Raw genomic sequence first — 21,864 nt, forward strand, 5'->3', positions numbered from 1 at the left:
TAGATAATTACGATCCTCATTATGTTGTAAATCTAGTTTTTGTATTTATCGAGATAGAGATACATATAGCTTCCATGAAAAAGGTACCTAAATGAAATCGACGAAGCCATTCACAAGGTATATTAATAAATGCTAAATGATCCCGTGCCACCTACATACATCCTGTACAGCATATTAAGCAATTTTTACACCAATTAACGGAAACAGAAATATCAGAACTGCATAAATCTCATTAAAAATGTTTAACCAGTACAACCCCTGAAGGAACAATTCACAACAAACCAGTGTGATGCACTCGGTGAACTTCAACATTCATAGTATCTCTTAAACAGGTGATCTGTTTCTTGATTGCATTCCAGCCGCCCATTGTCCATTACAATTCCAAATTTTAACCACCTACAGAAAATATCCATCCTTGTCATTCTCCACTCTTGCGCCTTTTACGGTTTCGTTGGTCTTTCTGCAAATCGGTGCTACTTGAACGCTTTTGCATGTGGTGACCACCAGAATTACACAGTGATGGATCTTCTTTGTGCCCAATGTCTGATTCTCCTCTATAGTCTCCAGAAGAAAAACTCTCACTGTTGCGCTCATTGAGTGGTTTGTTATCTTTCTTATGACCACGACGAGATATACGCTTCTCATGATAGTGTTCACGATCCTGTCTAGAATGTAGATCCTCACCAGGGGATTCTCTCTCTTCACTCCACTTAATTGAGTGTGACCGGCTTGATCTGCTCCGAGATCTAGATCTGATTTCTCTGAAGCACACACCAGTGCTTTGCAAATGTGGCCTGTGCATCTTTTCACATGGTTCATTATATTCAGAACTATAACTCCTAGAATTATCTGTTTCACAAGGAACAGTTGTTCCACTTTCCCATCTATCGGAAGGATCTATGGTTTCAATGCTATCATGCGAATCGCATCTTCCACCATGCAAACGAGGGCTATTAGACTCCGAAATTTCTGATTTTTTATGTTCTGCATGAATATCTTCTGCCTTTATCCGTCCAGTCACATAAACCCTTCTGCTTGAGTGAGTTCTCTTTTGTTTTCTGCCCAGGTCAGAGTAGTTTCTAGGGGAATCATGACAATGTAATTGATCTTTCCCTTCACAATCACTGCTACCATGTTTCTTTTTGACATTTCCGTGATAGTCAGAATGATCTCGCCCCTCATTACGGTGATGTGCTCTTGAGCGGCTATAGTATTTATCTCTGTCCTTGAAAGAATAATCACCAGAACCATGATCTCGAAATATACTTATTTCCTTGTATCTATCAACACCCTCTGACTTTGAATTCTCTTCATATCGTTTACTCTCATCAGTAGAGCTTATCATCTTTCTACTGATAGCAGAACCCTCCTCCCTGTTTGAAGGAGTGCTCAGCAGATATCTGTTTCGATCAGAGTGACCTCCACTGGAAGTACTACTTAAGGAGTCAGAATCCTTAGATCTTGATCTTCTTGAGTGACGCCTGCCACATACAAACCTCAAATTACTGCTAGTAAAGAGCAAAAACCCAATATTATGAATAACACAATGGCAGTTGTAAGAAAAGAAGATCCATTACAACTACGCGCATACCTTTCATGATTTAGTCTAATCTTCTTGGAATCCCTTGGAAAACTCCAATGTTCTTGCCCCATGTGTTTGTCAGACCCAACTTCATCAGAAGGTCCAAACAAAGCAACCATTTTTTCCACCCAGTACCTGGGGGGAGGGTTATCCCAATCAGCCCATTCGTAGTCACCACAGGGATTTTGGAAGCAGTGGATAAAGTTGCAGGCCGTTCCACGAGAACAAGTCTGTTAAATAAGACAATAACAAGAAAAAAGTCATCACCAAGAACACCTTCACTCACAAGGAACAACAAATTGAAAAATATACAACAAGAGAAATAAAAAGAAATGAAGGAAGTAAAAAAGAAGAAAGGTCTTGCACTCTTCAGTGCAGGTTATCTCCAAATGTGTCCTGGCAAAGATGAGGCTACAAAACTTCATGGAGCTGGGCTTAACTAGATAGCTGGTTAGAAGCCCTAAAATTCAAAATATCCTTCAGGCAGTAAGATCCCATTTTGCTCTTGGCTAGCCATCCGCCTGGTTTCATTAAGCTCAAATACTACGATTATATTAATTGAGCTGGTTTTGGTGTCATACTAAGGAACAATTGAAGATACTTTGGAAGCTTATGCCTTAGGCCCCAAGTATTCATTCTCAGTCACAACTAACAAGTCCACCCTAAATGTTATGCACTGCAACTAGCGATATAATGCATTGTAGGCTTGAGCCGGAAGGTAACCTGACACAACCCTTTTCTAGTACCATGGATAATAGAATTTGCATTTTATTTTATATAGGATATAGGGTCCTGCTGCCCCCCACAACTTACTTAAAAGAAAGAACCTCATGTGTCCAAAAGAGAGTATAACCAACATTATAGAGTTGAAGAAAATAAGCAAAACCTGGCAACAAAACAAACTCAAAACCAGTGATAGAAAAAACAAATATAGAAATTATTCTTACCTTGAGTCTCGACTTCATGTACTCCCCACATATAGCGACCCTCCATCTGGTTACACCAACGAACTCGCATGTTATCTATAATCAGGTAAACACAAATCAAACCAAGATTAAAATATACACGTAATGAAAAACAATAAATAAGGTGAGGTAATTTACTGAACGAGTGAAGTATGCAAATAACCCCACCCCCAATAATAAACAACAGAATAAAAATAAATAAATAAATAATAGAAACAGGCTTCTTGCAGATGAAAGCAATAAAGCAAATGAAACTTACAATAAATGAATGAAGACACGATGGAAAACAGAAATTGCAATTGGGGCGTTTTTTGAGATATGGAGTAACAAGTACTATAGTTATTATTTTCCTTTCACCTTCAATCATTCTCTCATTCTACCACCGCATTCTACTACTTGTAATACTATAATTTTATCATATTAATACACTATATTCATTCTCTCATTTTATCCATTGGGTGCTAAAGGACCAATATGCTATATTAGAATTATAGTGGACCTGGGTATCCAGTTTAGAACTATTCAAACATTACCATACTAACTACACACACCGCCCCTGTGGACACTCTTGGAAACTAAAAATTGATTGCAACTCTATTTTCTTGTTCTAAAATTGACAAAATGATAAAACTGAGTTATATAAATTTTAAGCACGATAATGTTGTTGTTAAGCGTCTGCCAACCCCATGCAATATGGTCAAGGTGTATGCTTACCTCGTCTAACTTGTGCTATGCCTCTATTTTTATTTTATTTTACTTTTAAAGTAATATAAAAAAATCACCCTACAAATAGTAACCGCCAACTACATTTCTAACAATGGGCAAGAATATTAATGACTCCCTTTCTTTTTATACCAAAGCAACAAGGGTCCTCATTTTTCCAATCGATGCATTGAAGTTTAACAACAAATTAACAAAGCATACTTTAACAATCAACAAGGACTACATCACCAAATTGATATGAGGAAATACCTGTTTGCTAGCAAAATAGCGCCCATTTATAGCCCGATAAGCATGAATGGCTGATTCCAGAGACTTATAATGCACGTACACATTCCCACGCAAATGAAAGGAGCCATTTTTACATACCTGAAAAACGTAACTCCCTTTATAAATTATGAAATGAGACCCCAACCATCATTCATATAATTTCAAATTTAAATGAAACTGAAGAGGCGTCGAAAATTGAAGTTCACCAAGAAAACATTGGATCAGTTTGCTCATGAAAAAGTGTTTGCTTTTCTATTGTTAATATACTTAAAACAGACTTTCCCATATACCAAGCATTTCAACATTAGCCTTGTTCTAATGAATGGCCATGTGGGAAATGCTAACTATATCATTCATTATTTCTCTGGATTGTTCATGCTTATGTTGCAAAAGTTCTCTTTTTAGTACCCACACAATGTAAGTATTGCAACCAGTTCAATTATGAAACACAATAATACAAGAGAATGCTACCTTGAAATTAAAAATCTCCCCAAACTTCAAGAATTCAGTATGTACATCCTCATAAAACTCTTCGTAACTGCGAGCAATCTCTTCATCTGTAGACTGAAAGGCAAATAAACCAAGACGACTAAACATAACTAAAACATTACCAACATCGAAAAATCAGTTGATCTGAATACAATAACTTGCTACTGTGCACTGGCCAGCTATAGATCTTCTTGCAATCATATCATGAAAACATACAAATTGCGAACAATGCTACCACACAAACTTCTCAGATTATTCACATGAATTCAAAAATGCATCAGGAGTTAATTTGTCTGTCTGCATTGACCTTCCTCATTTCTGCGTTAATAATTGTTCCGACTCCAAAGGTAAAAAATGTAAGGTCACAAGATGTGTGATGGTGGAGAAACAGCTTGGGGCGCTCAAGAAGAAAAGAAAAAAAGTCATGGGCTACATGGAAAATCCTGACTCCTATCCATTAATGTGGGATCATCCTTGATTATCCATTGGAGAAATACTCCACGCCTAGCATTTGGAGAACAACTAATAGATAAACTCTAGGGTCAGCAAGTTTGTTATAACAAAATGATCATAACAAGATGACGCTGTTAAGGTGATAGGGGAAAGAAAAAGAAGCCAGAAATGAGAATATTTAGGAAAGCCTACACGTAGACCCAATAGCAGCACTACACATGGACGCTGGTTCAGATAGTTACTTGAAATATCACCAAATCAGTGGAACATGAATATCCTAACCTGAAATTATATGTTTCTTTCCATTTTTATTACTTGAGATTGTATCTACTGCAATTAAAAACTAAGTACTTACAGGAGTCCTCGACATACTAATATTATGTAGCTAAAGTTATGGACTCGTGGCAATGATTAATGTGACCTTCTGGGGCAATTAGGCAAACAGTCAAAGAATGATTCTTCACTTAAAATGTTTGGCTTATCTTGAGCACATAATAATCATTTCATCCACATCTCACAACTTAAGGCTTATCTACATCGCACACAATATCGCATAGCAATGTCTATCAACATCCACAATCAAGATACTGTCACCTGCGAATTACAGATTCTGGAAATAATAGCCCACAACAGAAGAGGTCTTCAATCACTCCAGGAGAGAGACAGTTCCTCACAAACTATTAGTCGTTAAGGAAATAAGTCCAAAGCAAATAAAACCCAAGAAAGATCACAAAGAACAGAAACACCAAGAAAATATGTTCAACAAAGTTCTAAACAGACCTGACTCACAGATGCACAGTAGCCAAAAGCATACATAATAATCTTAAAATGCTAGGATAATATGTTCAACAAATTACATAGTGGATGTACTGCAGCACAAATTAGTAGCACGGAAGCACTTAAATAAAAAAAAAAATACGCTGAAAAAAAATATCTGAAAATAATAGTAACACGCAAGCTAATTTTATTACATGCATATAGGTGGTAGAATGACCACCTCTCAAGTTATAGATATTGATATAGATGTAGCACTGTAGGATAGGGCAGGATACAGAACGTTATAAAATGTCTTATTCCAATCCCAGAAGGCACCTTGAATCTCCATCCAATTGAACCTTGAGCAGACATTCTGCTGAACATCGAATAAAGGAACCGCAAAAGGATCTAAATAAATTAACAGTCCCGCATGCCACATAGCATTTGGTATCAGTGTAGTCAAATAATATTAGTTTGTAGTCACGATGCTATAGCAAGATTTTGTAGTCAAATAATATAAATTATAACAAAACTGAAGAGAAATATCCAGGATACAACAACACTGAAACGCTATGTTACAGACCTCAAGCCCTTCATCTTGCTCCCAGGTAAGGCCAGGACCAGTGTACATGTTCTTGATAAGCAATGTGCACGATTTGTCTGGGTAAAAGTGAGCTCTGCTACACCGTACTCCGAAACGACAAGCTCCAGTTTTAATATGAAAAGGACAATGAGCTTTATCCTACATAAAGCAAAATGAAGATACGTGTGGGACTATAATAGAACACAAGAAAAGATATTGGTTCACTATAAGAGCAAAGGGGAAGAAAATGATGACTAATACCTGCTCCGTTCCAAAATTTGGTGTTTGCTGTGAAACACTTTCAAAAACCTGTTCAGCTGATACAGATGTATTCTTGTACGACGCATAAGCTTCAGACTGTGGAGGAAGAGGATTTGACGTGGGTCTATCTCCATTCTACTTAAGGGTATTAATATTAGAAAACCATGAAACAAGCCCACATAAAAGAAACAACAAATATATAATCATCTTACCTCAATGCTAGTTTGTGTATTGGCACTTCCTTTGGGGACCCTGACTCTATTCTTCTTAACAATGATCTCGTTTCCTTCCCAAATGATTTCTGCAGGGCCTTCTTCAATGTATTCCCAGTCACCTTCTTCCTCCAACTCATTCTCATTATCAACCTGCAAATTTTCATAATAACAATGAAAAAAAATGCAATAATCCAAAAACAATCCTGACATCTATAATAGAGTATGAAAACGATAGAAAAAGACCTGTTCTTGATGGAAAATATTTCTTTGAGCTTCTTCTTCTTCATGGGCTCTTTGGGCAACTCTTTCCAACCACAACCTCTCGCGTTCTTGAAATTCATTTCTCTGTATCTCCATCATCTCTTCCTCTTCCTTCTCTATCAATAAAAGTTTCTGCTGCTCATCCTCGTCATTCAGTTTGGCTTCTTCTTCCTCTCGTTCCTTCAAAGCTGTCTCCTTTCTAATCTGTTTTCTTTTAAGCTTCTTAGCCAGTTTTCTCTTCTCTTTTCTACAACACCCCTCAAAGTTTTCCATCATCAAATCGCAAGCACCTTCAGCCAACAACGACGCCATTATTCTCACACCCATGTACTGATAATAGATTTTATTATGATAAACCAAATTTGCGTAAATTGGGATTAGCGAAATAATGATAAACTAGGCAATATACCAATATCGTCGATATATGTTTATGGCCCTCAATTTCGATATATACCACCAATATATTGAAATAATTTCGATATATGTTCACCTCGTCTGTATCTACGTTACTTATCAGTTCCCTGTTTTATGTAACTACAACTAGTGATCGATGAACTTACCAAACGAAGACCCATCTGCATTTATTTTTGGTCTATTTATTTTTTGGAAAACTCCAAAATAATGGAAGAAGAGTTCTTACGTGAAACTGATTCATTAAATTTGTAGTCCAATTGAGAACATTCGACACTAGTGCATTAATCGAATGTAGCCGTCTTATATCAGGTTGGCCACAATATAGTTACCTTGATTTACGCTTATTTGATGAAGAGTTATTGTTTGAAACAAAGTTATATTCAGTGTGCGCACAACGTAAAAAATGGATGTGATTAGGCACTTAGAGCATCTCTATGTTAAGACTTCAAATTGGAAATATTGTTCCAACTCTATATATTAAATTAGGTGACTGAATTCATAATTTGGCAATTTGAATCTGACCAATTTCCGAATGTCGCCATGAGACTTTGACTATGAACAGAAATAATGTCAGAAGTTATTTTTTTTAACTTTTTCAATTTGGTGCGAGGCTGAGTTTTTTAATTTGGTGCAATGTCACCCTCTATCTCCATTCCACCAAAAACTAATGTTTGAGGATGGGGAGTACAATTGCATTTGCGACCACTAATTGCTACTATTGCATTTTACACCACTACTAATGTAAAAAAAAAAGGAAAAATTTTTTTTAACTTTTTCAATTTGGTGCTAACTACTAATTGCGACCACCTAGAGTTGGTCGAAATTTGCGATCAGATTCTTCAAAAAATTTCTTCAAATTTGAAGAGAATACTACCACCACCTAGAAATGCTCTTAGTAGTTAGCACCATTGGATATATTGTGAACTTATAGATATGTGTTTGAATTCATAATAGCTAAACCTAACCAATTTCCGACATGAGATTTATGAATAGAAATATAGAATAGATTCTTAGGCTGAGTCCAATGGTGCATCACCTTCTATCTCTATTCCATAAAAAAACTGTGTTTTGAGGATGGGGAGTCAATTTTGGTGTCCAATGGTTCCGACCATTATATGGACCGTAATTTAAAAAAAAAAAATGTATTCCACAAAACCACCGCCACAAACCACTCCCACTTTTAAAAGGGCGGGTATGAAATTGAAAATTGCATTTCACGCCACTTCAAGTGGCGCCGACGAACCCATCCATCACAGTATCACACTACATATGAGCTTCCGAAACTTTGCATGAAATATAATATGGATTTTTGCACATTGATTTCGTGTTAACAATTCTTTTTTTTTTTTTTTTTTTTGATAATATGTTAACAATTCTGCTAGAAAAGAACAGAGAAACCAAAAAAAACAAGTCAAGCCTTATATTGCGGTACTTTATTGTTACATTTCCTTTTTATTTCTTGACATCACCATTATTATGAATGAAATCAATCACTTCCGTGATTAACATAGATGCTTCAGGCAATTCAGGAAAAATGTAAAAAGCATGAATGGCATTTGGATATTCAATCAAATGAACCTTTTTCCCAGCCCTCTTTAACCCTTCATAGTATCTTTTCTGCCAATCTTGTAACGGATCAAATCCTCCAATAAAAACCAATGTAGCAGGAAACTTATCCAGTCCCGAAATATCGGTTGAATTAGGACCGAATACATTCACTGCTTCGTGATCCCGATTCGCTCCTTCTGGAAGAAACACCTTCCAATGCCAATCTGATCTTTCAACAGAAACTAATGGAGCTCCTTTGAGTCGAATCTCTGACTCAGTTCTCTCTTCTCCACCAAAGAAGGGTTGAATTGCTATCAATCCGATTACTTTGAGCTCATTAAACTCGCCTGCTCCAGCTTCTGCGAACCTGCGTGCGACAAAATGCGCCAAGTTCCCACCAGCACTGTCTCCAGCTAAGAAACACCTTGATAAATCTGCATTTTCAGGAAAAGCTTCAAAAATTTTTTCCTATCCATAAACTTGAGTGTATCAAAGCCGTCATCATATGCAGCTGGAAATTTATATTCAGGCGTGAGACGGTAGTTCACAGAGACGAAAATTGCAGGAGTTTTCCTAACAAACCGACGACAGACAGCGTTGTAAGCCTTTGAATCAGGAGATAGGAAAGAAAAGCCACCACCATGAAAGAAGAAAACCACTGGAAGCTTTGTGTCAGCTGGAACTTCAGTAGGTACATAGAGACGAAACCACAAGTTTCGTTCTTGATCTACCTTTATATCAGATACCTTAATGCCATTGCTTATTTGATCAGTAACTTTGGCTGTGGCATCGAAGAATCCGAGGAGACGGCGGTTAATGGTACCATCAGAGCGACGTGAGAAGTCAGTAACGCTGCTAAGGAGAGCTAGTCCAATCTTTATCTTCCATGGCAGAACAGCGGATGTGGATTTCAACTTCTCAGTCATCTCTTCTAAATAAACACCAACTTGTTTTCTTTGCCGATGAAAACTGATTGAACGTAAGCTGGTGCAGGACGATTTATTAATCGTGATTCCTGATAAGATAGTAATGATAGTCCATGTTCGTTGGTTGGGTATGGTGGGGTCATGCTTAATTGCTAACGTTGCCCATACATAAGACAGATTTTTAGGTAACCGATTTATTGACTAAATGCTGGTGCTGGTGTTGGAGCATCTCTAGGTAGGTGGTGGTAGTATTTTTAAATTTGAAGAGAAAATTTGAAGAAATTAGACGCAAATTTTAACTAACTCTAGGTGTTCGCAAATATCGGCTGCAAATTTAATTGTAGGGCCTATCACGCGTGCCATTAGTATTGTCGTTGAGGTTAAAAAAAGTGAAAAAAAATAAAAATCCACACGACAATCGGTGTGCTGGTCAAAGTAAAAAAAAAAAATGGGCTGACATTTGCAATGGCGTGCGACATTACTATTGTCGCTCCGCATTTGCATCCCAAATCTTAAATTTGTGAACAAAGATGCGGCTATACAAGTGATGCGACCAAATTTGTTTCCATCTAGAGTTGGATTTCCACGAAATTCCGAATTTTAGAAACAAATACTAAGAATTTGAAAGGTGATACTACTATATGCTTTTAGCTATTAGGTAGTTATTAGGTGAACCTTCTAACAAATGACGACAGTTTTCCACATCTAGATGGAATTTGCTGGTCTGGAAAAGTTTGGTGATAGGTGACAGGTGATGACATAGAATCAAATTTCATGAAGCTTCACAAATCTTAATGGAGTTTTCCACAATGGTACTATGGTATGTGGCGACATTTCAGTGAAAGTTCAACACAAGCCACTCTATAAAGAACTCCCATTCTTTAACATCCTGTATGAAATATTGAATTCTGTAGTTTGTAACTTTGTATCACGAAGAAGTGTGGGTCTCATAATCTGTCACCTCTAATTTATTCCGTACCTACTTTCTCTACAACAACCTAACAATATAATAGTGGAAATATATTTAATTAGATTTTAGTGAAAATTTGATTCCCCCACCCCCCACCCCCAAAAAAATAAATGAAATAGTCTTGACATTGGACTGATACTCATCCTTAATATTGTGAGAAAAATGATAGTCGCGTGAAAAGGACAGTTTATACAAAAGAGCTATAGCATTTTTGTTATCATTTTCTTTCTAATAATGTTCGTACCTGGTGAGAAGCAAAAATCTACACTGAGAACTACAAAGTACAAACTAAGATTCTAATTGCATCTCCTCAATCTTTTGGAACCAGAAGCCAGATAGTTGCTCCTTGCAGTAAAGATGGATAGTTGCTCTAATAAATATTTGGATCTCGACTAAGAAAAAGACATGTATTTTTAGTAAGGGAATGCATCGACATGACAACTCACAAGCCAGTACTGTATTTTTTAGAGTCATAGATGATTTAATTTTAAGACCAGTTACAGCTAGGAGATGGGACAATCACTTCTCGTGTGATGGAATCAGCCCGATCAACATCCTACACTGTTTTGATGTTCGACTGCTTCATTTGTTAGTGTATCTCTTGCACTCTCCGTTAGTCGGTTGTCCTGGTCGTAGCTCAGTGAATATGTAAGCCTGCACAACTTTTGATGGATTCAAAATAATCCAATACCACATTTCTGTTATAGTGTTCAACCCATTCGGCCCAAGTTATCTAGCCCAAATTGCATGTGTGATGAGATTATTTAGCCCAAGTTATCTAGCCCAACTGCATAACTCTCATGAGGTTTTGATTCGTAGAGTCAATAATTAGGCGCCTATATTTTTGTAGGAGAAAAACACTAATAAGTTATTAATAAGGTACCTATCATGGTGCAAACAACACAACTATATTATATTTCATTAGATCCTAACGTGGTAGACATTCAGACACCGTAAGGCGATGTTGGTGTCCATATGAACAAGTGTATGGATTCTGTGTCGACAGCATATATGTCCATATAATGTGCAATCCCATGCCTAGATTTTATATTCTCACTACCGTATGCCTTCTCTGCTATTGAGGATATGGGCCTCAAATCCTCAAAATCTTCTTGAATAAAATTAGTGCAGAAAGATCCTCGACGTGGCTCTAATTCTATGGACTACGAGCCCACGCCACCTGATACAAAGCTCATGGTGATCTTTTGGCCAATTATTAGGGAGTGATCCGAGAGAATATGCTGACGGTTCCCTTCTTTCCGTATCTTTTCATGTCCAGCAATGATAATCAATGTTTGTTTTACAATAATTATTATATTTTTTATTCGATAAACTTGTTTTACAATAATTAGCACTTATATAAAAGGCTTTTCAGTGTCTAGCGAATCCTCCATTATTTGCATGTGTTGCAAACCTCCCAACAATGAGACCATCAATATTTCTTCGTGCACTTTCCTTACACTTTCCGGACAGGTTTGCACCATCTTCTGTGGTACCTTGGCCACAAGAAAGTCCACATGATAAATGGCTCACCAGCCAGCTTAACCCCTTGCATCGCCATGGTGAAATGCCAGATGAGTCTTATGCTAGTGCTAGATGGCTCATGGAAGCAATTGAGGTTGCTGTGGCCACACAAAAGTTCACAATTGAATCACTTGACAATGTTTCCATTCGTGAAAGTGATCGAAAAACAATTGAAGATTACCTTGAAGATGTCATTGAATTGCTCGATGCATGTAATGGTTTACGTGAAAGGATGGAGACAATAAAGAAATATATCGAATCTTTGAGAATGGTCCTACATTGCCTAGAGGGAGGATCTGATCCAAATCCTGCAATGTTAACGCGAGCAAGTGCTATGCTAACTTCTTGTGAAGCGATGGAAAGGAGATGCGCCGAGTTAGAGAAGTGTAGCTCAAGCCTAAGGAAGATGGGAGAGAAGTTGGCACAATGCACTATTTTCTCCTCATCTGTTGCAAAATCAGGGTGCTCTGAGGAAGCCACCACCAACACACAACTCAACGAGGCATTAAACGGATCCAAGGCCATTGCTTTATTTGCATGTGGAGTTCTTGGAATCGCTCTATCATTCAAGACGAAGCGTGGATTGCCAGCTATAAATTCCTGCGGAACCACATCGTGGTCAAGTTCATTGAATGGATTACACAAAGAAGTGAAGGAAGAAATTGAGCAACGCAAAAAATCAGGCAACGTGGTTCTTGTTGAGTTAAGTCAAACTGTTAACGCCTCTAAGAATTTGCGGCAACTAATTAATCTGCGTTGTATGGAGAAAAAGGCAACGCACCATGTAGATTTAAGGAGTAGCATTGAAGCTTTGAGCAGAAGTTGTGGGCAATTAGAAAAATGGATTACTCCCTTAAATGGAAGAGTGGATGAACTTTATAGGAATTTAATATCTATTAGAATGGTTTTCTTGGGTATTCTGTCCAAGGTGTAATACTATCAATTGTAGACACAGGTAGTTACAGCCATTCAAAAACTTGGGCCTTCAATTTTGATCGGAATAATTATTGGACAAAGTAATTAAATCATCTCAACTTTGCATATGTATATTATGGCTTGGTTTCTACTTCTTTTTATTGTTTTTTGATACCTATTCGTAAGTATAGACTGCAAAGAATGCCATGAGGGAGAGCGGGTAAATTTACAAATGAGATGTCTAGACATGCTCATGCAGATGAGGGCTTATAGCTCAATTTGTAGTTACAGCCGTGACTTCTACTTGTTCTGTTTTGCAATTCTTCTTTTGAGTTCTTCTATATTTCTTTCAATTGTTTTATATAACTCACATATAAACAAATTCCATGAGTCTGTGTGTGTTTTTAGTTAAAAATGAGCTGATTTTTGCCATATTAGGATGTCAATTGATCCAACCTCAAATTGTGCCAAGTCTAGTTATCATACTTTTTAATCGTCATACATTTGTCCAACAGAGAAACTATGGGTTGTTTGAGAGCATTCCGAATGACAACGTCTCCAAATCCGTGCAAGGTACTTTTTTTTTTTTTTTTTTCTTAAATGTTTTCCTTTTTGTTATTATTTTTTTATTGTTTGTCAATGTTGTGGATGAAAGAGGAACAAAGCTGGTGTTCATTTATATATAAATAAGATGTAAAAAAGCTCTAGTGAACATTTTATATGCACCATGTATTAAGAGCTAGGTTTTCCTCTTTCTGTTTTTGAGCCAATGTTTCCACTTTAGAGTTTAGTTACTCAATGACTGCTTATATGTTTATTCAGGCATAGCTTTGCTCTAAATTCAATAAATTTTTCTTGGAAAAATTGTAAACTGGTTCTTCTGTGGAAGGACTTACTAATAAGCCTCTGTTGTTAGGTATTAAGCTTTCCATATGGAAAGGTTGGATGGCCTCGTCGACTAAACACTCGGGTAAGTATGGAACTTTCTTTAGCAAAGCCTGATGACTGGCATCTTCATCTTCGCGATGGCGACCTTCTGGAAACAGTTGTCTCTCACAGGTTAGTCATTTGCGTGTTTGGTTATTATTGATTAAACTTTGATCGAGTTCATAGTCTTGAAAGTTATGATCGTTAATTCTAAGTATCCGTCCCACCTGTTACAGTGCAAATCATTTTGGAAGGGCAAATTGTGGTGCCAAATTTGAAACCTCCTGTTACAACAACAGCTGCTGCGATGGCTTATCGAGAATCCATACTGAAAGCACTTCCATCCGTCAGTGCTTTTGATCCTCTTATGACACTTTACCTGACTGATAAGACCCACCCTGATGAGATAAAGCATGCCAGTGAGTCCAATATTTGATCTTGGATTTTTAGATTTTTACTTCAGTTAAAAATGCATATCACTCGATCAATTAATTTGGTATTTTTTCTTTCTTGTTGTGTAATCACTTTTTTACTGGATGTTCCACATTTCCAAATACCATGTATTGGTTTAGCAAAGTTGACCAGAATGGTGACCAACACAGCTTAATTTAGCATAGTGAGAATGGTCTACGTAGAGTTCATATATCCATTCAATGGCTAGTCATACTTGTGTATTAGGTTCCTAATTTTATGAGATGCACCAAGATCATTTGGTTAACTGAAGGTACAAATTGATTGACAGGGAATAGTGGCGTGGTCTTCGCTGTAAAGTTTTACCCTGCAGCAAGGCAGGGTTCAACTCTTGATAATAGACAAGCTGTTTGGAGTGACATTCGACCAGGTTTTGTCCCAAGAGTGGAGTGCCCTTTCGATCCTATTTTAGATTCTGTTAAGTCAGATGAAATGTAATCTTATTATCTATACGTAACACATTCTTTTATTCGTAACACTACTCCTTACTTGCGTGCAAAAAAAAATTGTACCCTACCGGGGCAACTACAAATTCTCAAGATGGTGTCCGTGCAACATAGCTAGATCCGACTGATATACATGATAATTGTTCAATAATAATCAATTGGTATACATTTATTTTTTCATTCGTATTCAGATTTCAGAGTACAAAGACAAAACTTTCCCTCCATTTTTGGCAATTAGACTTGTAACAAATGTTAGCAACGAGATCATCAAGAGCAAGGCGCCTCTTCTCCCGAACCATCTTCAACACCTGCAATCCAACTCCACCTTGTAATATTTCCCGCCCCGAACCCGAACCCGAACCCGAATCATCGTCACTTCAAACACTGCGCACCCTATGCGCACGAGACCAACTTGATGAAGCCCTCTCGCTATTCTACGCCATGAGCAGCTTCGATTCTCAAACATACGCCACCCTCATCCATGCATGTGCTCGTAACCTACGCGTTAACGAAGGCCGAGCTCTTCATCACCACATTCTCTCTCTTAATCACCAACCTACTAACCTCTTCCTGACAAACCATCTCATCAACATGTATGCAAAATGCGGGTGTTTGGACTCTGCTAGAAAACTGTTCGATGAGATGCCTGAAACAAATGTTGTCTCATGGACTGCACTCATTACTGGTTACCAACAACATGGGTTGCCTGACGATTGTTTTCTTCTCTTTTCGGCCATGCTTGCCCACCACCGACCCAATGAATTTGCCTACACTAGTGTTCTTAGTTCATGCGATGGTGTCCGAGGCCGGCAGGTACATGCACTTGCCTTGAAAACATGTTTTGATGCTTATATTTACGTAGGAAATGCTCTCATTACAATGTATTCCAACGGTTGCTACTTGGGTGATGATAATGATGATTGTATGTCCATCTTTCGAACCATGCCTATGCGGAATCTCATTACTTGGAATTCAATTATTGCAGTGTTTCAACTTCGCGGTCTTGGTGGGAAGTCCTTTGAATTGTTTTCGCAAATGCACTGTGAGGGTATTGAATTTGATCGCGCAACTCTTGTCAGCACCATTGCCTCTTTGTGTTGTTTTGAGAATAGTGGCAATGGCATGGCACTGGCTCTCGAGCAATGCCACCAACTGCATTGTCTTGTACTTAAATGTGGGTTTGTGTCTGAGGTTGAGGTTGTGACGGCATTGGTGAAGGCTTATTCAAAGCTTGGAGGAGATGTTAGTGAGTGTTATAAGCTCTTCTGTGAGATAAGTGGTAAAGATGCCGTATTGTGGACTGCAATTATAACAACCTTTGCAGAGCAGGAGCCAGAAAAAGCATTGCTTCTCTTCTGCCAGTTCCGTAGGCAGCTTTTCTGTCCAGATTGCTATACCTTTTCAATAGTTATTAAAGCATGTGCTGGCCTTGCAACTGAGCGGCATGGTTCTGCTGTCCATGCACTGGTAATCAGATCCGGCTTTGAGGGTCACACTGTGCTTGGCAATGCCCTCATACATGCCTATGCGCGTTGTGGTTCCATTGATCTCTCTGTGAAAGTTTTTGATTGTATGGAGGTGCGCGACACGGTATCTTGGAACTCGGTGTTCAAGGCTTATGCTGTGCATGGACGAGGAAAGGAGGCATTGCAGCTGTTTATACAAATGAATGTCCAACCTGATGCCACCACCTTTGTTGCCCTCCTTTCTGCATGTAGCCATGCCGGACTTGTAGATCAGGGGATTAAGATATTCTCTGACTTGTTTTCAGTGTATAGAGTTTCCCCTCAATGTGATCATTATGCTTGCATGGTTGACATTCTTGGGCGAGCAGGACGCCTACTTGAGGCTGAGGTTCTAATCAGCCAAATGCCTATCAAGCCCGACTTTGTGGTCTGGAGTGCTCTGATTGGTGCATGCAGAAAACATGGTGAAACCAAGATGGCCGAGCTTGCCTCAGTGAAACTGATGGAATTGGAGCCAAATAGCTCACTAGGTTATGTATTGATGGCAAACATATACCATTCAAGTAGTAGATTTAACAATGCAGCTCTTATCAGGAAGGAGATGAAAGGTAGTAAAGTGAAGAAGGAGCCTGGTTTGAGCTGGATTGAGATTGGGAATAAAGTGCATGAGTTTGCATCTGGAGGTAGACGCCACCCTCAAAGAGCAGCCATCTATTCTGAACTTGAATGGTTGGTTGGCCGGTTAAAAGAGATGGGTTATCATCCGGAGAAAAGCTTGGCCTTGCATGATATGGAGGAGGAGCAGAAAGAGGAAATGCTGTCTTATCATAGTGAGAAGCTGGCTTTAGCATTTGCATTGGTTAGTTCAGCTCATGGTAGCAGCGCTATAAGGATTATGAAGAACATTCGAATTTGCATAGATTGCCATAATTTCATGAAGCTAGCTTCAGATTTTGTCCGAAGGGAGATTGTAGTGAGGGATGCAAATCGTTTCCACCATTTTGTAAGTGGCTCATGCTCTTGTAGCGACTATTGGTGATCAACCAAAGACTCGTATTAATGCTATTCCTTTTCTGTTCACTTTACTTGAGCACAACCACCAAGTTGTCCTTCATCAGTTCAACTGCTAGATTGGTTTAGCACTTTTCGGCGTGTATATTGCTCTCTAGGTCCTGGAGTGGGCCACATTACTTTTCCTTCATTAGAAACAAAATCTGGTGCTGGAGGGATCACCACCCTGAAACGGCTAAGTAAGCAATAACAATGGATCAGTTCCCTGGCACAGTCGCCCAGACGAATGTTATACAAACAAGGACACCTCAGTTGTCATTTTGCTGTTACATAGTGTGCTGGAGCTGAAGTTCAATAGTGCAACTGTGCAAGTATGCAAATATCAGCCAAGGTGGTTTTTTGGAGCACAGCAAACCTGTTTGAATTGGGGACATCTATTCAAGAATAATCGAAACGGTTTCTTGTGGAATGCATGAAAGTCATGAAAATAACAAGAGGTGGATAGAGAGGCCAGAGGCCAGACTGAGTTGTTCACTGAGACATGCTTGACGAAGTCTGTGTTACTTGGGAAGCGATGCAAAGTTTCTGGCTTTTTGGTGGTTTTTACAAAAATGTGTGGAGGATGCTCCCAGCTAGTATAACTAAAGAAACAGTTAAATTGCCAACAATTGATTTAGTTCCTGTCGAGACTGCCATCTTCCTTCAGTTGGACGCTGAAATACCGCAGTGCAAGGCAATTGTTGACATATTGTTTGGAGTTTCCATTTTAGTCTACATGACCTGTAGGGATGGAATGATCTCAGTTCTGAGTAATGACATAGATGTCTTGACTTTGAAAGAGAGCATATAGGATGACTGACAGACATGAGAAAATAAAAGGCTATCAAAGTGGCCATACTGAGCTCTTCACTAAGATCGAATGTGTCTCAAGTTCGCTTGATCCAATCATCTAAACCAATGAGGAACAATAACTTGATCAGATCTCACCTATATACATGAGCAATCCCGGGAATGAGGAAACCAACAAGATTAACAAGTTCAGGCATATCGCTAAATTGTGAATGCGAAAATAACATTTTTATTATTATTTGGGAATTCATCCACACGTCAAATGTACAAAGCTGACACAATGCTTATGACCTCCTTAAAAGTACAAACTATCTCGGAGATCCCTCTATGGAATTCCACAAGAAAGCCAATTTATTGAAGAATCAAGTAAAAAAAAACAAAGTTTGCAAGGAAAAATAATGCAAACATAAATATTAGTTTAGATTGGCAAATAACGAGCACTATATGTTTTAGAACTCGTGAGTGGGTTTATAACGATATTTGGGCCGCACGTCAATCACCCCAGGTCTTGCCTCATCAAAACGGTACCTGCAGATACACAGAATTGGTCGATAAGTCTAGCAATCAGTATATTAAGGTGTAAAGAGTATGTGACTCTAAATTGAGAGAGAGAGAGAGACCCATTTTCAACGAGAAAACCTTTTCACAGCCATAGGAAGTGTAGCTTGTCCTCGGCTATGATTACCAGTTCCAGTTACAACTTGCAGTGCTCTTGGTCTATGCCAAGATATTCCCTGTTCTTTATCTGCCATATTGGTGCCCAGACAAGTAATGGCCTCAGAAGGAGAATGAATGTCCCCTGATGTGGGCTTCAGAGATCTATTGGGGGATACGGACCGATTTAGTGGAATCTGCATTTCAATGTTCCAAAGATGGCCCTGCAAAAAGTGCACAGCTTCAGATGCATGAAGACCATGCAAGTCCAGCTTCCATATACCATTTTTGCTATTTCTAATTCTTAATATCTCCTCTGCTGCCTTCATATTCATCTTCTCAGCTGCATTCCATTCTTCCCGTGCCTGCAATGAGAGCTTTTGAGCTGAAAAGTGATCACCCCTCATAAAGGCATTGCTGGCTGCGCGAGAATGCTGAGATGCTAACCTGTTTCACAAGGAAGTAACTAAGTACTGATCTTACCATTTGATCAAGCAACTCAAGGTTTCTATAAAAATGAGATTGGACATAGCAACTACAAAAAATCTTAATAAAGGCCCAGAGACCTAATAATTGACAGCTCAGAAAGGTATGTGATAAGCAATAGCCTTTGTGGAGATTCGAACTTTACATAGTTACTAAGACCACCAGAAAATACTAGCTCACTGTGCCTAACACTCCTAGTTATCATTCAACTTAATAAAGGCAATATCCCACAATCCTAACAGATCTGTTATTGAAAAGGTAGTTAATATATGATAAGCTCTCAGAGCGTTTATGAACTTCAAACAGTGATAGTGAAGTGTACCCTCTTATCCACTCACCCTGTCCATGGATATTATACAGATAGATCCGTAGCTGGATCAAATTGCAAATTTTCATACTGATAGCCCTGTATACAACTATACATACAGAAACCAGAAAATGCTGATGTAACTGGGTAAATGTGACAAACACTCTGAAACAGGCTTGTCTACTTTGCACGTCCACAACAATTAGATTACCAAATAAATTATAGTTATAAAGTAGGCAAGTATGCATAGTTGAACCATTTAAGTATCAAGACAAGGGATAGATACCTAATTGCCCGTATTGCATCTTTGCGGTGGCTCAAATAAGCATCATCCTCTTCCCACTCGGGTTCAACTGGAGCAGCTATCACGCGCCGTGAAATTAGTTGTGCAGTGCTGTCATATAGTTTACTGTCAGTACGAACATCTTCAACTGTCATTTCGTTCCACGTTTCAAAAACACATTCATCAAGTGCAGACTTCAAGTCTGCAATGTTTGTCACATCGTTTATACGAGCACCTTTAACTGCTTGTGTAGTTTTCTCAAAGTCCGCTCTCTGAGCCCCATGGTTTTCTGTCTCTTCAGAGCTTCTAGATAATACCATTGATTTTAATAGAGTGGAAGCCTGATCAAAATCATTATTCACGGCACCTAATATATCCTCAATCAAGCCTTCATCAGCCCAGCAGTAGAGGTCTTTCAGCTTTGCAATAACAGGATTTACATGGTTTCCAATTTCAGCCTCATTCCCAAAGTTTCTACTAGAATGACCACCTATCGTTTGTGTTGGGGAATGATTCCCAGTCCCCCAATGAACTGGAAAATCTATAGAGGGCTGCACAACTGATGAAAAAGACCTCACTGATGGATTACTGCTAACTGCTGAGCTTTCAGGAAGGGGCACATCAGTACTCGTGCTTTGAATGGGAGGATATGGATCAATGTAACTTTCAGGTTCCCGGCCCTGCTTCCCTCGCTGCTTGAGATCAAATGCAGCCCAACCAAGGGATCTACCTTTCGCTGACGATAACTTTGAACGTGAAGGAATGGCAGATATGGTCATCTTGGAAGTCCATTGTTCATGGACACCATCCGTCATATTAGCCTGTTATTATAATGCCAACCAATTTGGCAATGCAAGTGGTGTAACAAAATACTTTGTCGAAGAAAATAATGTTTCCTGAAAAGAATGTAATTTGTGGGGAAAAATGTAAAGCAAATAAAAGACACAGTGAACTCTACAACTTCAATAAACTCAAATGAATTTCCGCAGTGTCAATTTTCAACCTCAAATGTGTGAAGTTGTCTCAAAATAGTTTTTGTTCTTTCTGGAACGATGTACTTAAATTGTAAGCACCACAACAACTACATTATGAGATACTTATTCAAGAAGTGCTACTTGGAGTACTTTCCCTTGATTCCTATGTACTTTCGTATTTAAAGAATATATTGTGAAAAATTATCATAAAAGCATGGATAGAGTGAAATTGTAGCAGTGTTAAAGGCACATGGCCTAATTCTAAAGTTTGGCCAAAAACCTTGATGAAGCAAGCTCTCATAACTTCCCAAAAGTATAAACAGAACAATGGTTCACATGCTAATGAAAACAACGTTTAAAAAAAGAAAATTTGCAACAACATCACATATACATAATCATGGTAATATTGCTTGAGTAAACCTGTTTTTTTTTTCTTGGTGTCCTGCCTTGATTGCTATTTAAAAACGCTAAGCCAAAGATGACGATTCCAAGGAACAAAAAGAGCTGAGAAAGAGAGATTGGACGGATGAGAAACGAGAATCAGAACAAGTTTGTTGATGATGGATGATGAAGATGTGCAGCACCTGGAATCCATCAACGTTTCAAGAGAGTGAGAAGAAAAGTTAGAAAACTAGAAAAAAGTAGGGAAGATGATTTTGGTGTTTTCCTCGTCTGTTTCTTTCGAGGAAATCCAACATAACCATCAAAAGTCCACGCGCCGTATTTATGTTTGGGTGTTGTGGCACTGGCACACACACGTCCACAATAATTTTACGTGGGGTCCATGCCTCAAGTCATGTACTGGAATCATGAGGTTACCGATTACGAGTATTACTATATTGTCAATTAAAGATACTCGGATTTTAAGGTGAGATATTATTCTAACATCAAACATTGAATTTCTAATAATTTTGTGTTTTTTTTTTTTCAGGAGGGACTATAGTTTGGGATTTTAAAATTCTCTGAATTCCAATAAATTCAAAAACTGAAATTCATCAAATTTCAATTCTTATCATATTTGGAATTTCGATTGATTTCAAAATAATTAAATTTTCAACTTTATATTTGGAATTCTGATTTTTTAAAAAACCGAAATATTAGATGGAATTCTGAAGTTTCGTTAGGAATCACAAATACT

The 21,864-nt window shown here is 38.3% G+C and overlaps 4 protein-coding genes and 1 long non-coding RNA gene across 5 annotated transcripts; 1 reads left to right on the plus strand and 4 right to left on the minus strand.

Moving 5' to 3' along the window:
• Window positions 1-200: 200 nt before the first annotated feature.
• LOC147472644 (Zinc finger C-x8-C-x5-C-x3-H type family protein) lies at window positions 201-6,917 on the minus strand. The gene is made up of 9 exons (XM_086588413.1): window positions 6,538-6,917; window positions 6,292-6,444; window positions 6,080-6,214; window positions 5,819-5,977; window positions 4,009-4,101; window positions 3,520-3,636; window positions 2,530-2,604; window positions 1,592-1,812; window positions 201-1,481 (listed from the first exon to the last, which is right to left on the minus strand). Exons 1-9 carry the CDS (start codon window positions 6,880-6,882, stop codon window positions 419-421), a joined length of 2,361 nt encoding a protein of 786 aa, XP_086444539.1. The 5' UTR covers window positions 6,883-6,917; the 3' UTR covers window positions 201-418.
• On the minus strand, window positions 5,006-5,663 carry LOC147472645 (uncharacterized). The gene is made up of 2 exons (XR_015210728.1): window positions 5,532-5,663; window positions 5,006-5,156 (listed from the first exon to the last, which is right to left on the minus strand). It is a non-coding gene; the product is annotated as an uncharacterized LOC147472645 (long non-coding RNA).
• A 1,451-nt stretch (window positions 6,918-8,368) lies between the features above and the next one.
• Window positions 8,369-9,653, minus strand: CXE18 (carboxyesterase 18). Its single transcript, XM_086588452.1, is given in 2 exon segments — window positions 8,369-8,976; window positions 8,979-9,653. Coding segments are annotated over 2 exon segments (1,020 nt in total). The 5' UTR covers window positions 9,444-9,653; the 3' UTR covers window positions 8,369-8,421.
• A 3,944-nt stretch (window positions 9,654-13,597) lies between these two features.
• Window positions 13,598-19,090, plus strand: LOC147472647 (Tetratricopeptide repeat (TPR)-like superfamily protein). The gene is made up of 2 exons (XM_086588417.1): window positions 13,598-14,198; window positions 14,522-19,090. The coding sequence occupies exon 2, from the start codon at window positions 14,946-14,948 to the stop codon at window positions 17,199-17,201; it is 2,256 nt and encodes a 751-aa protein (XP_086444543.1). The 5' UTR covers window positions 13,598-14,198; window positions 14,522-14,945; the 3' UTR covers window positions 17,202-19,090.
• Window positions 18,236-21,421, minus strand: LOC147472648 (smr (Small MutS Related) domain-containing protein). Its single transcript, XM_086588418.1, is given in 4 exon segments — window positions 18,236-18,550; window positions 18,643-18,665; window positions 18,667-19,123; window positions 19,756-21,421. Coding segments are annotated over 4 exon segments (1,371 nt in total). The 5' UTR covers window positions 20,568-21,421; the 3' UTR covers window positions 18,236-18,471.
• Window positions 21,422-21,864: the final 443 nt, after the last annotated feature.

This window comes from Coptis chinensis, unplaced genomic scaffold (genome assembly GCF_015680905.1).
Source record: "Coptis chinensis isolate HL-2020 unplaced genomic scaffold, ASM1568090v1 utg920_pilon_pilon, whole genome shotgun sequence".
Classification (NCBI taxonomy): Eukaryota; Viridiplantae; Streptophyta; class Magnoliopsida; order Ranunculales; family Ranunculaceae; genus Coptis; species Coptis chinensis.

Excerpts from the sequence above, each read along its gene's own strand:
- LOC147472644 (XM_086588413.1), bottom strand. The coding sequence starts at position 6,882 with ATGGGTGTGAGAATAATGGCGTCGTTGTTGGCTGAAGGTGCTTGCGAT. Across the intron at positions 4,102-5,818 it reads AGCAAGATGAAGGGCTTGAG|TCTACAGATGAAGAGATTGC; the intron begins GTCTGTAACATA and ends TTTGCCTTTCAG. Across the intron at positions 1,482-1,591 it reads ATTAGACTAAATCATGAAAG|GCGTCACTCAAGAAGATCAA; the intron begins GTATGCGCGTAG and ends TGTATGTGGCAG.
- LOC147472647 (XM_086588417.1), top strand. The coding sequence starts at position 14,946 with ATGTTAGCAACGAGATCATCAAGAGCAAGGCGCCTCTTCTCCCGAACC.